Here is a 15,119-nt window from a genome sequence, read left to right as displayed (position 1 = left end):
TTAATAAATTTCTTCGGCGAAAATTTCTGTCTTTATCATTTCGATGGCATTTTTTATTTTATTTATAATTTTCTTGTTAGCAGGTGGCAGGGTATTTTGCTGAAATTTAGTATATACATATTATTTAGATATTGGGATTTAGGATTGGTACTAATATGTGAGTTCGGCTCCCATCCCTTCAGCTCCCCTGGGGCTGAAGGCATTCGTAACGGATCTCCCTTGAGTCAAGTGACATTCGTTGTCTGTAAAGTTGGTTTACGGACGATAGTTTAACTTGACAACGTCATAACAAAACATCTCAGACGTATAGGCCAATCGAAAATAAGGAAATTACATATTACCTCTAACATAACAATGATCACAAAAAAACAACACAAACGATCCAAAAAAAAAAACACAAGGTAGTGGTGGTAGAACCTGAAAGCCTTGTGTATTAAATAAGTTAAGTAGATTTGTATACCTTCCTAGTATCTATGCTACCGATTCTAATTGATTGATATATAAGCGTTTCCTTAACAGTTTATAATGGCATACGTATTAGTATACGTAATTTAAATGAATGCGCCTCATTGTATACACCAGTATTAAATTCTAATTTTCCCATAAAATAAACCTACCTTCATAGCATCTAATACTTTCTTCGCACGGTCGACAATGTCTGTGTCAATTCCACTCGCTTCAGCTACTTGGTGAGCGAAACTAGCTTCAGACGTGCCTTCCGTTACACGGAATAGGAAAATTGGTTCACCATCTTGTAGGATATGCTCGAATCTCTGTGTTTGTTTTATATTTAACTGTGTATGTAACTTAACTTGAATGTTGTGATATAATTGTAATTATGTGAAAGTGTTGCTTGCAATTGTGCCTAAATAATGAGGTCTCAGAATGATCAATAACTTAGTAAAATTGTTTTAAGTCTCAAAAATTATTTTCCTTAGAATTATAAAAAATGTAGAATTGCTTTGCTTCTGCTATAAAATTGAAACTCATTAAAATTTATATTCAAATCGCGATGACACTTGGCTTGGCTTGGATGGCGGAAAATTTTGTACTGTTACCTATATCTTGTTAAAATATTGCCAGAATTTCAGAAAATATGTATATTAAGCTTAAAAACATATGTTTCATTGTTTAATACGCTAATCAAATGTATAATGTATGTTGCCAAATAGATTTCAACTTAAGCCATACCAAAAATTTGACAATCGGCGTGTCTACAATCATTTCCCTGATGTTTAAGAAATGGGTGGACAGTAACAAATGCGGACAATCTTCTCCCCTAAACAGTAACGTGTTCAAACAGGCAGCGAGAAGGGCGAGGCCATCTGTCTCCGAGGTTCCCTTGCCGAACTCATCGATTATGATCAAAGAGGAGCTGGTAGCTTCTTGGAGAGCGAGGGACATCTTTAATTTGGAGAATGTTTAGTTGGATAAATTTTGACCAATAGCTTAGAAACTTGGAGTAAAAGTCTTGGCTGATTTTTACTAAATTATAAGTTTTTGACCATACTCACTTCAACCAGTAATATCCCACTGTTGGGCATAGGCCTCTTTCCCCATCTAGGAGAAGGATCAGAACTTAATCCACCACGCTGCTCCAATGCGGGTTTGGTATCAGGTGTACATGATAACAACCGGGACCGACAGCTTAACGTGCTCTCCGAGGCACGGTGGGGAGACCCACAAGGACTGCACAAACACCCAGACCACGGCAAACACCTGTATGGCCAATACAAATGCATGTCATGTGCGGGGATCGAACCCGCAACCGCCAGCGCAACCGTCACAATCCATAGCTGTGACCGTTGCGCCAACGCGGCGTCTTGACCATAAAATTGATAAAATGAAAAATTCTGTTATCTACAAAAGAAACTCACCTGTCTCAAGTCGATGAGGAAAGCGGACATATGAGCCGCAATACATTCAGTGGACTGTATCCTGGAATAAATGTTGCCAACTATTCCGATAGTGGCTGACTCGGCGGGTACAAAGCAGCCTATATGCGCTAGATATACTATTAAACCTAGATGAAATTTTTTAAAATATTTAAGTATAGTTAGTTTCTTTTGATATATATATATATATATATATATATATATATATATATATATATATATATATATATATATATATATATATTATCTATTTAAAGTTATATAATGTAAAGAAGACAGGTTCGTAGAAATGGCTCTAATTATTGTGACGATTACGAAAGTCATAATTTAATGTACATGACTATTGAGTATTGTTAATAAAATCAAAGACATACAATAATACAGTAATTGAAAACATATACTGTTTTCACAATAAGGACTCATTTTTATTTTGTCTCCCACAATCAAATAACCCCTACATGTAAATGAGTAGATCAGCGTCGAAAGACTTAGCTTATTGTTAGCTTATATTTGAAAGAAAATTAATAGGACCAAAACTGTTTTCATAATACGAATTGATATTTCACACATATACTTTATTGATGTTTATATATCTCTGATGGTTTTTGATAAATTTTTGAAAATTTTAATTTGTAAAATTTATCAAAAATTCGATGGTACTTTTGAAGGTTGTTTTGAATAAAGATATGTTTGAATTTCATCTTAACGATAAGATATACTGTCTTGGTTAAAAAAAGTGTTGTGTGAGCCCAAGCAAAGGAGTAAGGAGTCTATTATTTAGATAAGAAGGGAACTAAGTAAGGCGATAACAAATTATAAATTTTTTTAGAAACCTATCTGCTTCATATAAACAGATTTTCCGCTAGAATTAGGTCCAGTTAAAATCTTAACATATCCGGCCTCCCGACTGCACTCGACATCGTTTGGCACAAAGTTATCACTTGCCACTATGTACAACGGATGCTTGCCCTGTTTTATGTCTATAATTTTGTTCGTTGTTAAATTTGGTCGAACATAATTGTATTCTTTGCATACTTTCGACATTGTTATTAAGCTGGAATATCGGAGAAACTTATAATTTTTAAAATTATTTTACGCAGCTTATATACACAGGGTGTTCGACTTTTAACTATGTTCCTTCAAATAGGGGGTTCTGTAAGTTCACGTTCCGCGCATAAAAAAGCCTAGCTGATTTTAAAATTTGACTTTATTAATAGAAGAGCTACTTGGCTCGTTCTGCATGATACCTTTTGTGAGTACGTAAACACGCCTTTAAAAGGAAAATTATTACTAACCGATGTATACAACTAAAGAATTGCCTATTGGAAACAATTCCTGTCCTCGTAGAATGTTATTTATTGTAAATTATAGACATGGTTACGCGCTCATAGGACGGTTATGCAGAAATACGTTGCCGGAGTAGCTTATTAAGTAAGGTACTGAACCCTCCGTTTGAGGGAACGTAGTTTTTTTTTATATCATATCATATAACATATACACACGGTTGCCTGTTCCTATGGTAAGCAACTTAATGCTTGTGTTACAGGTAACAGCCGACTGTTATAACTACATATATATATATATATATATTTTTTTTTGATAAATATACATAGAAATAATACATATATAAATATATAAGTACGAATATTATATTACACCCAGACTCAGGCGGGAATCGAACCCGCAACCCGCGGCACAAAAAGCAGGGCCACTACAAACTGCGCCAACGGGCTAGTCTACCTAGTCTAGTAGTTAGGAGTCGAACGCCTTATACACTGTATAAATAATAGTTCCAAGCATTTTAGGTACTTATTGTAAGCCAATATAAATTATAAATGCTTTGACAGGGAATCCGATAATCTTAAAGACTATGTAAACAATGTTTGAAGTAAAACTTCTTTACGTACGCTTGACTTGGGGAGTAAGCTGGTAAGAGAGAGGTGCGAGGACACATTTTCTATCTCTTTTTCTCTCATAGCACACACATATCACAGTGCCTACGCTATGAAAATTCACTACTAACGTTTTTCGATAAGTATCGAAAGAAGAAAAAAATAACATTTTTATGCGTTTTCTGAGTTACGTTTCAGCCTGTAACTATCCCACTGCTGGGCATATACCTCTTTCCCCATGTAGGAGAAGGATCAGAGCTTAATTCCATCGCGGCGTATATCACAGTGCCTATTGTACACATATCACAGGGCCTATTGTGCAGAAGTTTTACTTCAGTCGTGTGGTATAAAGCACACTCGCTTTATTAAAAGTAACTGCAGTACCTATAGGTACATCGATGTTTCATAAAATTTACTTTAAAATTATTATTAAAGCAGCTGACAAAATTAATATTACCAATCTAATTCGGCACATTTATCTATCACAGTCGAGAGCGTGTGTAAATTCTCCAGTAGTATGGAAGTGAGCCGCATCATGATCCGCGTCTCATGAGCCACGATCTCTGGGTACGTGTCGCCTATCATTACGTCTAATTCTATAAGTTTCGTAAAAGTTACATAAAACTGAATTAATTACTAAGTCATTACATTAATTGTAATAAAATATTAACTAAAAAACTAGCTGACCCAGCAAACGTTGTTTTGCCGCTTAAATTAAGCTATTAAAATATGGGGGTTGTCGGTAGAAAATTAAAATGAAGTGTTGTACGTATTTTTAAAAAATCTTCTAAAAAAATGAAAAAGGGCCACCCTTATAATTTAGGGTTTTAAAAAATACTTTACGACCGATTCTCAGACCTACCAAAAATGCACAAATACTTTCATAAGTTTGGCCCCTAACACTGTGACAGGAGAATTTTATACATAAGATTATATTTGTTTTCACTTACCTTCACATCCTTTGCTTTTGTAGTGTATGTAGTCATTATTTTGAAACTAAAATATTACATATTTTTGTAAGTTTTTGTTTATGTACAAACTACTGATTAAGTAGGAATTTATGACGTGTCTATGGTACAATGATGGCAATTTATCAGTAATTGAAATTATCTTAACGTAATTAAAATTATTCGAAAGACCGCCTAAAAGTTCATTATGTGCTATACATACTTATATATATATATATATATATACGCCTATGCCCGCAACACCAGAATCAATGCAAGCGCGTTGCCGACCCAATCCCCTCCCCCCAGGAGCTCCGGTCACCTTACTCAACAACAGGAACACAATACTGCTTGAAATCACTATTATTTAGCTGTGATCTGCAATTTGTCTTAACACATAATTTTAAAGTTTGTGGTAACGTACACATAAAGTAGTCAATAAATTGACAGATAGTGAGTTTTAATCTTTACCATAAATTTCATATTGGGCAATTCCTTCTCATCCATCGTAAGATTTTCTTTCCAAGCTTTAACTCCGAGTAAGTATCCCAAATGTGGCATGTATAACATGGTACACTCCTCAATGAAAGTCGGTAAACGTTCCAACTCAACCTTGGCTGTTTCAGACATAAGGCCGTGAAGACTGGCCATAGTTTGTTTTTCTATATTTCGAAATAGAATACAAACATTAAAAATGACTTTAGGAGTAATGAATGTGGCTGAAGATCTCAAAAGACCATTTTTCTAAATGTTTTGGAGTATAATTGATATATAAAAAAAAATGGTTAGACGATAAGTAAAACAAAAACGAGGAACGTGGAAAGTACTGGGTGTAATTGTCACATATTTAGTACGTCATAGTTACTGCCACTCACTTATGTCTAAATCGGGGTCTACTCCTGATTTTACGGTGAATTTATCTTCAGACTTCGACAGATCGAAGTCAATTATACGGTTCATGTACAGTGTCATCTGTTGTGAAAAATAATACAGTAAATTTTTTAAGATTTTTTTATTATTAGGGCTCATGTTTTGAGACCGAGTACAAAATATTTTCAACCTTTTCTAATGAGCTAGAATTCTAAGAGATACAAAATTCCTAAAATTGTACATCTTTGATAATATATGTTTTTAATTATTGTGATACTCCTCTCTGAACAACCGGTCTGGTGTAGTGGTGCGGGTTCCATTCCCACTCGGGAAAGATATTTGTAATTGTGCAAATATTCCTTTCCGGTTTGGATGTCTGTCCATGTGGGTCTCTCCAACGTGCCTCGGAGAGCATGTTAAGCCATCGGTCTCGGTTGTTATCATAAATACCTGATAGTGATCGTTATTCATAGTAATATATCCGCTAACCTGCAGTGGAGAAGCGTGGAGGATTAAGCTCCAATCCATCTCCTAAATGGAGACACGTCTATGCCCAACAGTGGGATGTTACAGGCTGAATGTAAGTATTGTGATATTGACTCGATGAGAGAATTTTTTATATAAAACGAATAAGACTAACCTCATAAAGTTTGTTAGTATCGAAGTTAGCTAACTGCTTCAAATATTCGCAAATATGTCCAGCATTTTCACATATTTCACAAATGAGAACAACGTTGTATAGAGTCTGTTATATGTAAAAGAAAATTAACGATATTGTTGACAATATTGATATTTTTTTGGCTAATAAAGAAGAATTTCAGAAACACAACACAAGAAACTAAGATAGGTACAATAAGATTATAAGAAAGAAAAACTGGCAAAATTTTTATCTAGATTAATTATTATTTAATATTTACATAAAATATTACGAAGATTATTTTTATATTTATATGAATGCTGTTATGTACTAACGCTGTAAAGTGATTTCCATTGGTAGGCTTTTGCCGATAAAGCTTTTATTTTTGCGAGGATACCCTAGAATTTAATAAAAAAGTTATCAGAGACAAAAAGTTATTTATCGGAACATATAAAAAAATAGAGCGTGTGCTTCAGACCGCACGGCAGAAGTGAAAACTTCATTGGCAATCACAATCAAGCAATAACACAATAAGTCCCGAGTTCACCCGATCAAGCCTTTCACCTCAGAGCGTGACGGATCAGCCTAACTTACTACCTAGGAAAAAATGTGTGTGCGGTGTGCCAAAAGAAGTTTACACTTCCAAAGTATTTAAGTGATTTTGACATTTCACTAATATTTTAGTAACACAGGTTGTTTTATACTCACATTAACGTTTTTAACAAATCTAAGAGATGCACAAATGTTCCTTGTAATAGATTCGTTTTGAGGTCTCATGAAGTATTCGATGACTTCCTGTCTACATTTGAGCGTTTCGATGTTTTTAGTTGGGTGTCGGAGTAATATCCTGGTGTAATGTATATAATTATTCGTTTGGTAAAAAAGCAGAAATAAATTTGGAAGAATTATTGCATGTGTTCCTAGAAGTTTTATTACTTGCATACAAATTAGTAAAATATTAAGTTTGGCCGCCACGACGAAGTGGCTATCAGAAGTACCTACAGTTAAATACTAAGTTTAATTCTCTAGTAAATCCTAGGATAATCGAGGACATAACTTAATATAAAAAGCCAACAAAATTATCTGCCAATGAAAAATCCTTACATGTACTGACTAATTTTGGAAGTCTTAAGATTTACGAATAACAACATTATATTGTTAGAGATAATTTAGCATTTACCTGCAGGTTTATATAAGTTTATAATAACATGCATACATTAGAATACTATATACTTTAATCAGCCTAACCTCATACGCCTATGTCCAACTTTAGAAGAACATCTGCCAAAAATTTGGAAGATGCTAAGGCCTTCCTTATTGCTCCCCTGCACACCCTTTTTAAACCCACTCGGGTGAGAGAGAGCGCTGAAGATTTGTAAGCCTCGGTATGTGTCTTCGTCCATTGATACTATATCATGTCTGAATTAAGCGATATTCACCAAATTTAATGATTAAAATTACAAGAAACGTTACTCATAAAAAATGTGAATAATATTTTTTTTTGTGTGAATATTCTAAATTTTCTGCTGCTAAACAGCCTGATAAAATGTGGTCTAATAAACAGATATTTACAATCGTAAGTAGCCGTATTTGAGGATTTAGTTCGATATATGTTATTAAATAAAATATAATCGCTTTTTTATTTGCTGTTGGTTATTTCTATATTAAATAAAAATTATACTTTTGTAATGTAGTGCTTAAACACATCGCCACGGACGTTTCCGCATTGTGAAAAAATACATGTCATTTTTAAGCGGATGAATCATTCGCGAAAAGTGTTTAATATTATTTGTTGGACAGTAACTACACAATATGGTAGTGATCTGTCACTATCCCATTGCTGGGCAGAAAGAAGCCTTCTTCTCAATGAAGTAGATTTGGAGCGTTGTTTGTCTGCAATCGACATACTCGTGCTATCTTTTCTAGGACATAAAAAAATTGGCAAAATGTCTATAAATGTATGTAATAATTAACAAACAGCTCAAAGGCAACTTACAGTGATATTCTCTTCAAGCTTAAAAATTCAGGTTTTCCGTGTATATTTAAGCTCAAATTAGACCAATTGAGGTCTAGATATCTAAGCATAGCTCCTAAAGCGTGCACTGTTTGGATCTGGGCGAAGTCTACGACTGTTCGGAGGAACACGAGACGTTCCTCGTCCGTGCAGTTGGAAGGCTCGTGAGGGAGTGAGAGGGAGTGGGTACGACGCTTACATGCCTCGTAATCTTAAATAGTGTTATTTTTACTTAAGTCTTTTTACATGTGGTTGATATTATAATAGAACGGTAGATTAAAGAAATATTTTTTATTTTGTTATTTAATGAAAAACTTTAAGTGAGTTTAAGCAAGTGTGATTTGGAAATGTTAATAGTCATTATTGTCTGTTAAAAAGGTTATTACGGAATTACAACAGGCTTATATAATTGATAATGATTTTATATAATTAATAATGATTTTATGATGGATTATGTTTTAGACTTTTGTATATTAAGTTTTTCTTTGATATCATCAAAGTAATAAAACTAATTAGTATAATTATATCAAAGATTTATAAATATAACTAATACGTACTGTATTCCTTAGCAGATACAAATAAAAGTTTACATTTCCCCTCATTACTATCGTCATAAACGATTTTCTTCACAGCGCTTATGAGGGTATTTTGAGATTTACCGTCCATTATTATCTTCACCGGCTCTATTTGATTGTACAGAAATTCGAATATCTGGTGTTCTGGGGCTCGGTCCATTATCTCTTCTAAGATAAGTAGCTATAAGACCATGTTTCTGACTTATGGAACATTCTTTTGTGAAAAATTGTATCAAAAATATGGGATATTGTTGTATTCGTCATTACAGCCTATACAGTCCACTGCTGGACATAGGCCTCCACAAGTTTACGCCAAAAAGAACGTGAACTCATGTGTTTTGCCATAGTCACCACGCTGGGCAGGCGGGTTGGTGACCGCAGTACTGGCTTTGTCGCACCGAAGACGCTGCTGCCCGTCTTCGGCCTGTGTATTTCAAAGCCAGCAGTTGGATGGTTATCCCGCCACCGGTCGGCTTCTTAAGTTCCATGATTGTTGTGGAACCTTGTTATCCCTTAGTCGCCTCTTACGACACCCACGGGAAGAGATGGTGTGGCTAAATTCTTTAGTGCCGTAGCCACACAGCACAGGAAACATTAATACAAAATGTCTCGATTAATTGAATAGTTTTAATATTCGATATAAATAGATATTATAATTACTTCCTCTGATATAAGTTTAAGTTGTATTTAAATTTGGTAAATTGTCGATGGTGCTGAGAAGAAATCAAGTCCAACTAAATATATATGGACGTAATTATTATTAATTAATATGAAAAATGTCATAATATACAATTCACCTCGCCCGTTTGTAGAGTGTAACAGGCTGCTCCGAGTTTGCCCGATCTACAGCAGACTGTCAGAAGACGCTTTGCAAAAAATTTGAATATTATTTCAAAATATAGGTATAATCTAAAATGAAGGTAGTTGTTAGGCCAAAGCATGAGAACAATAGAGATAAATACTTGATCAGCAGAATAGGAGAACTCGCATTGTTTCACGCTTTGGAATCGTATGTCATGAGAAAGGCTTTTTAGAATTATATAGAGGAATCAACCATAACAGAGCATGTAATTCTGTGGAGTTATGTCCATTTGTCATTTTAAATCATTATAATTAAATAGTTTTAACGTTTAATTAGTATGATAATTTTTAAAAAAGCCCTTTCGTGCTCCCGTAAACTTGTCTAGGTAGAGTTTGTTCCTTAATTGAATATAAATATCATAAGAATTTTGAATGATTGTTTTGTATGTAGCTAAGAATTGTTTTGTAGTATAAGTGGTTTAATTTAATGCCTCGTATTCCGACCTTAAAAAAGGAGGAGGTTATCAATTCGGTTCGCTTCAGCCTGTAATATCCCACTACTGGGCATAGGCCTCTTTTCCCATGTAGGAGAAGGATCAGAGCTTAATCCACCACACTGTTCCAATGCGGGTTGGCGGATATATTCCCTACTATGAGTAACGATCGCTATCAGGTGCACATGATAACAACCGAGACCAACGGCTTAATGTGCTCTCCGAGGCCCGGTGGGGAGACCCAGAAGGACTGCACAATCACCTAGACCACGGCAAACACTTGTATAGTCAACACAAATATTTGTCATGTGCGGGGATCGAACCCTCAACCGCCAGCGAAACAGGCACAATCCATAGCTGTGACCGATTCAATCGGATCAATCATCAATCAATGTGATCAATTCGGTAGATACATTTTTATGTATGTACATCGATTACGCCAAGATTCCCGATCAAATGAGTAGTTTCCATTTGGTTCCATAAATATTTAATTCAGTTTGACTCAGTAGTTTTTCATTTTATGAGTATTTCACTCTGACGATGTAATTTGCACGATACTTTGTGTACGGCTTTTTAAGGGAAAACAACGAAACCTACTGTAGCCTACCTGTTCTAATCTATAAAAGCCTTACTGTAGTTGTTTTTTAATCTTAGGTAAGTCACTATTTCAGAAATTGCGCTAGAAGTTACTCATACGAACATGTGCCTGTGTTTATGTTATGGTTATTAGAAGAAGTGTTGTATAAAATTTAGCAACTTTAAAATTATTCTGTTTTATGAATCATTATTAATGTAAATTTTTGACTTAGTCAGTGTTGTGCTAAATGTATTTTTATTTTGTTGCATGTTACAGCTCACGCAAACTGAACAATAATGCTTTTTGCTACGAAATTAAATTAAATTCATTAAAATTTAATACGCTATGTTATTTGTTTAAATTTAATTCAACCGCCCACAATAGGATGTAAAATCTGTGTAGGGGTCAACATATAACATACCAATACAAACGCCCAGACCACGATAATGATATGAGGAAGAAGTGACCCGTAGCACAGCTAGTTGCTGTGACCACTGCGCTAACGCGTTATTTTATTTTATTTATTCAAAGTATTCGTCACATCTTGATCAATTTTAATAAGACCACATGACAAACACGCGTCAACTGTCTATTAAAAAAAAAAAAAGAATTATCAAAATTGGAACACCCTATAAAAAACCCATTCGAATGAGGACATCTTCCTTTTTTTGAAGTCGGTAAAAATACAATCCAAATAAAGGGCATGTTATTATTACAGTGCGTGATGTTTGAAGCGGGTCATTTGAGGCTTTTTTTATATGAAATCAGATAACTTGAATAATTAACAAGAAAAAACGCTATATTGTAACTACACAAAATAGTCGCTGATGGAATTGCCAATCTCGTGACACAATAAACGAACGTTAAGATTAAAATATTGGTGGGAAACTAAGGGCTATTTTAATAAATATGATTTTGAGTGTATAAAAGCGAGATTCAGACAAAATACTATGTACACTTTTGATTCTACGGTACTAAGGTACCTGCCACCTGTGACCACGGCGCCTGCAATGGCATCGAAATATCGGTACTTTTATAACAATCGATTTCGGGATATTATAATAATCGCATTAAGTGCCGTGGAATCAAAAGTATACTTACATAAGGCATTTAATGAAATCATGATAATTATTATAATACTTTTTAAGTTTTCACTATCTTATCAAAGTCTGGCGTCTGTTCTCTATGGAAAATATCTCATAAAACATGGACAAATGCAGACCAAATTGTCATACATGGTTATGAGACTCTATGAGATCTGATAGATAAATTTTTTCCATAGGGTTACGTCGCCGAAATATTGCGGGATTCAAAATATCAATCGCGGTAAACCTCTAGTAACTAAGAGTTTTAATAATGACCGTGAAAGTTTTAAAACTTATATAAGGTCTATGTAATCGTATCTCTATACTACATATTGTTAAGTTATCACCTCTTCGACATCAGATTCCTCGGCGGTTTCTTGATCGTCATTTTTCAACGGCGTTACTGCTGTGTTTCTATTGAGATGTTGGAAAAATGCTTTGTTAAGTATAACCCCTAAAAATATGCTTCAGCCTGTAATATCCCACTGCTGGGCATAGGCTTCTTTCCCCATGTAGGAGAAGGATCAGAGCTTAATCCACCACGCTGCTCCAATGCGATTGGCGGATACTACCTTACTATGAGTAGCGATCGCTATTAGGTATACACGATAACAACCGGGATCTACGGCTTAACGTGTTCTCCGAGGCACTGTGGGGAGACCCACAAGGACTGCACAAACACCCAGACCACGGCAAACATCTGTATGGTTAATACAAATATTTGTCATGTGTTGGGATCGAACCCGCAACCGCCAGCGCAACAGCCACAAACCAGTGCTGTGACCGTTGCACCAACGCGTTCGAGCATTGCGAGCGTCCATAAGCTACGGTATCCGCTTTGCATGAGGCGACGCTTGTACGTCGTCTTTGTTCAAAAAAAATGACGGGTGAGATACTGAGCTACTCAAGTTTTTACACCTTCCAGTGTTGGGTAGAAGACTATTTTCCTCGGAACGTAGACAATTTCACTATTAAGATTAACAATTGTCACCAAGTGTTTATGATAGCAGAACTGAAGGCTCGAAATAATTTTTTATAAAAAATTCTAATTTCACCTTTGACTGGGAATGAAAGTAATATTATAATAAAACAACTTTTTCGGTTGAGTTTTAACGGATCAATTTTACAGCAACCATGGTCACGGAAGGACGTCAAGTATCCGAATCGTCGGGCATATAAAAAACATAATAAACCGCGATAAAATTTGAAAAAGTTGTTTATTTATAATGAGTGAAAATCGCGTAAACATTAGAAAACAATAAATAAAATTAGTAGTTTATATTTTTATCTATTTACTAAATAAAAACGAAAAAAAGTACCTATTGCGTCTTATGTTCTTTAAGAAAACACTGAACAAATAACTATAAGTATATATATTTTTAAGTTTTAACATCCTTGGGCTCTTAAATGCCCATGCCTTTTTTATTTACTTTTTTATTTTGAAAACGTTGAGGCGTATTATTTTCAACAGTGCATGCTTCAAATTGCAAACTAAAGCTTATTTTCTCTAATTCGATGGTGAGTCCAAAATTGACGGTGATAGATATATATACCTATATATGCATATATTTTTATGTAGGTTGCAAGATAATTATTTACGACTATGGTTTTTTTTTTCATGCTACATGCTCTATGCAACACACTACATGCTTTTGTACATGACATGTGTAACTCTACTAGTTAATTTACCGCATTGTCGACGGCCACACTCATTTTTCTAAAACTACTGTATAACTATTTAAAGTTAATTAACATACATAATAATTAAAAATGTAAAATAAGGACTTAAAATGTAGGACTAATTACGATATTGCGTGTTAGGATAATTCTTATTTACTACTGAAATAAAATAGGACGTTACTCTTATATTTGTTTATTCATTTGTATGGTACTGTGTAAAGAACCTTTTTAGTCCAATACCACCACCACTTATAACTAAGATCGACCTTCCGTCTCTCTGTCACATGATATATTTAATATATTGAATTTGTTTAAAAAAAAGTGTCCTTAATTTTTTCTTAAATTACTACTTTTACATAAGTACTTGTGATATAAATTTGACGGCTTATAAGTTTCACTTCAAAAAACCCAAAGTTTCATGAGAGATAGCTTTAAGAAATAGTTACAACATACCTTTTACATTTAGAAATAACAAAATGATGTTCTTTCGAATTTCTTGTTGTACTCGAAGTGCCTGCGTCGGTAAACGGCCCTAAAGGGGTTTCAACATTTTCACTCATTTTTTTCATATATTAAATAAGTTAATCAGTTTTTAATTTAATTTTTCACTTTTCGCGCCATATAAGCTATTTCATTTTTTTTTATTAGAGAACAGTAAAGGTGAATGCCTATTCAGCCAATCTTTAAAAAAACGTCATGACGGTTATTAAAATAAACTAATAGTATATTATTATTATTACATATTAATTATACGAAATCTGAAATTTTCAGATTATATTAATAATACTACTAAATTATTTTATGTTGATTATATCAAGAATATTGTTTTACGATATTAGTACATTTTATTTTTATATAGCCACAGATATTTTAATAATATAGGTAGGTATTTAAAATTTTAAACTATTTTAACACAGATTGTTAAAAACATAGAACGTTGTAAACATTAAAAGGATATAACAAAAGTTGTTATGAGAAAACATTAAACCACTTACTTAATGTTAAAATATTATTTGATTTAAGACAAAAAATACGGATATTGACTGTCTTAAATTACCTACTTCTAATTCCATAATATTTTACGAAGATCTCATAAAGGCACTTATGGATGTACAAAACCGTCACTTAAATTTATATAAATAATATCTATATATAAATAATTTTAAATAATTTATAATATATATTTTATACAGTTAATGTGATGACTTTGTAATAGAAATTTGAGAGTAAGTATAACACTAATAAACATTTATCATAAAAAATGATAATACTGGACATAATATTATAGTGTTGAATAAACAATATGGCGAAAAAAATGGCCGACTGGTGTCATTTTTCACGCCAATGTATAATATTATTTCTAGCGTATTTGAAAACAAAAATCTTAATTTATCTTATTAAATAGTTATGTCATAACGAATTAACATTTATGATACATTACTATGTAATTGGAAAAAAAGGTAATAACCGTAGTTGGTTTATGTGGTGTATAAAAAATATTCTTATACCCAATTGGTATTTATTGCGTGTACTGTAAAACATAAGATTTTAATTCAACAATAAATTTTTATAAGAATCTAACGGATAAGCATAGAAAGATATTATTATTCTAGATTAGAATTAGTTTTTTTTTTACATTTTTTAAAATAAAG

At 33.6% G+C, this 15,119-nt stretch overlaps 1 protein-coding gene across 1 annotated transcript; it reads right to left on the bottom strand.

The window, feature by feature from the left end:
• On the bottom strand, nucleotides 1-14,027 carry LOC123669124 (mutS protein homolog 5-like). Its single transcript, XM_045602790.1, has 18 exons — nucleotides 13,921-14,027; nucleotides 12,135-12,201; nucleotides 9,628-9,696; nucleotides 8,813-9,011; nucleotides 8,238-8,466; nucleotides 7,490-7,660; nucleotides 6,950-7,088; nucleotides 6,577-6,639; nucleotides 6,245-6,349; nucleotides 5,610-5,706; nucleotides 5,206-5,396; nucleotides 4,738-4,783; nucleotides 4,245-4,383; nucleotides 2,729-2,949; nucleotides 1,878-2,023; nucleotides 1,192-1,404; nucleotides 618-773; nucleotides 1-99 (listed from the first exon to the last, which is right to left on the bottom strand). The coding sequence occupies exons 1-18, from the start codon at nucleotides 14,025-14,027 to the stop codon at nucleotides 1-3; spliced, it is 2,457 nt and encodes an 818-aa protein (XP_045458746.1).
• Between the last annotated feature and the right edge of the window lie 1,092 nt (nucleotides 14,028-15,119).

Source organism: Melitaea cinxia, chromosome 1 (assembly GCF_905220565.1).
Source record: "Melitaea cinxia chromosome 1, ilMelCinx1.1, whole genome shotgun sequence".
Lineage (NCBI taxonomy): Eukaryota > Metazoa > Arthropoda > Insecta > Lepidoptera > Nymphalidae > Melitaea > Melitaea cinxia.
Note: the sequence above shows the minus strand (reverse complement) of the source record. Positions and strands in the feature narration are given on the sequence as shown.

Coding starts and splice junctions, on each gene's coding strand:
- LOC123669124 (XM_045602790.1), bottom strand. CDS start 14,027: ATGAGTGAAAATGTTGAAACCCCTTTAGGGCCGTTTACCGACGCAGGC. Junction 9,012..9,627: donor ACACTCTACAAACGGGCGAG/GTGAATTGTATA, acceptor ATGGTCTTATAG/CTACTTATCTTAGAAGAGAT. Junction 7,089..7,489: donor GTTGGACATAGGCGTATGAG/GTTAGGCTGATT, acceptor ACATTACACCAG/GATATTACTCCGACACCCAA.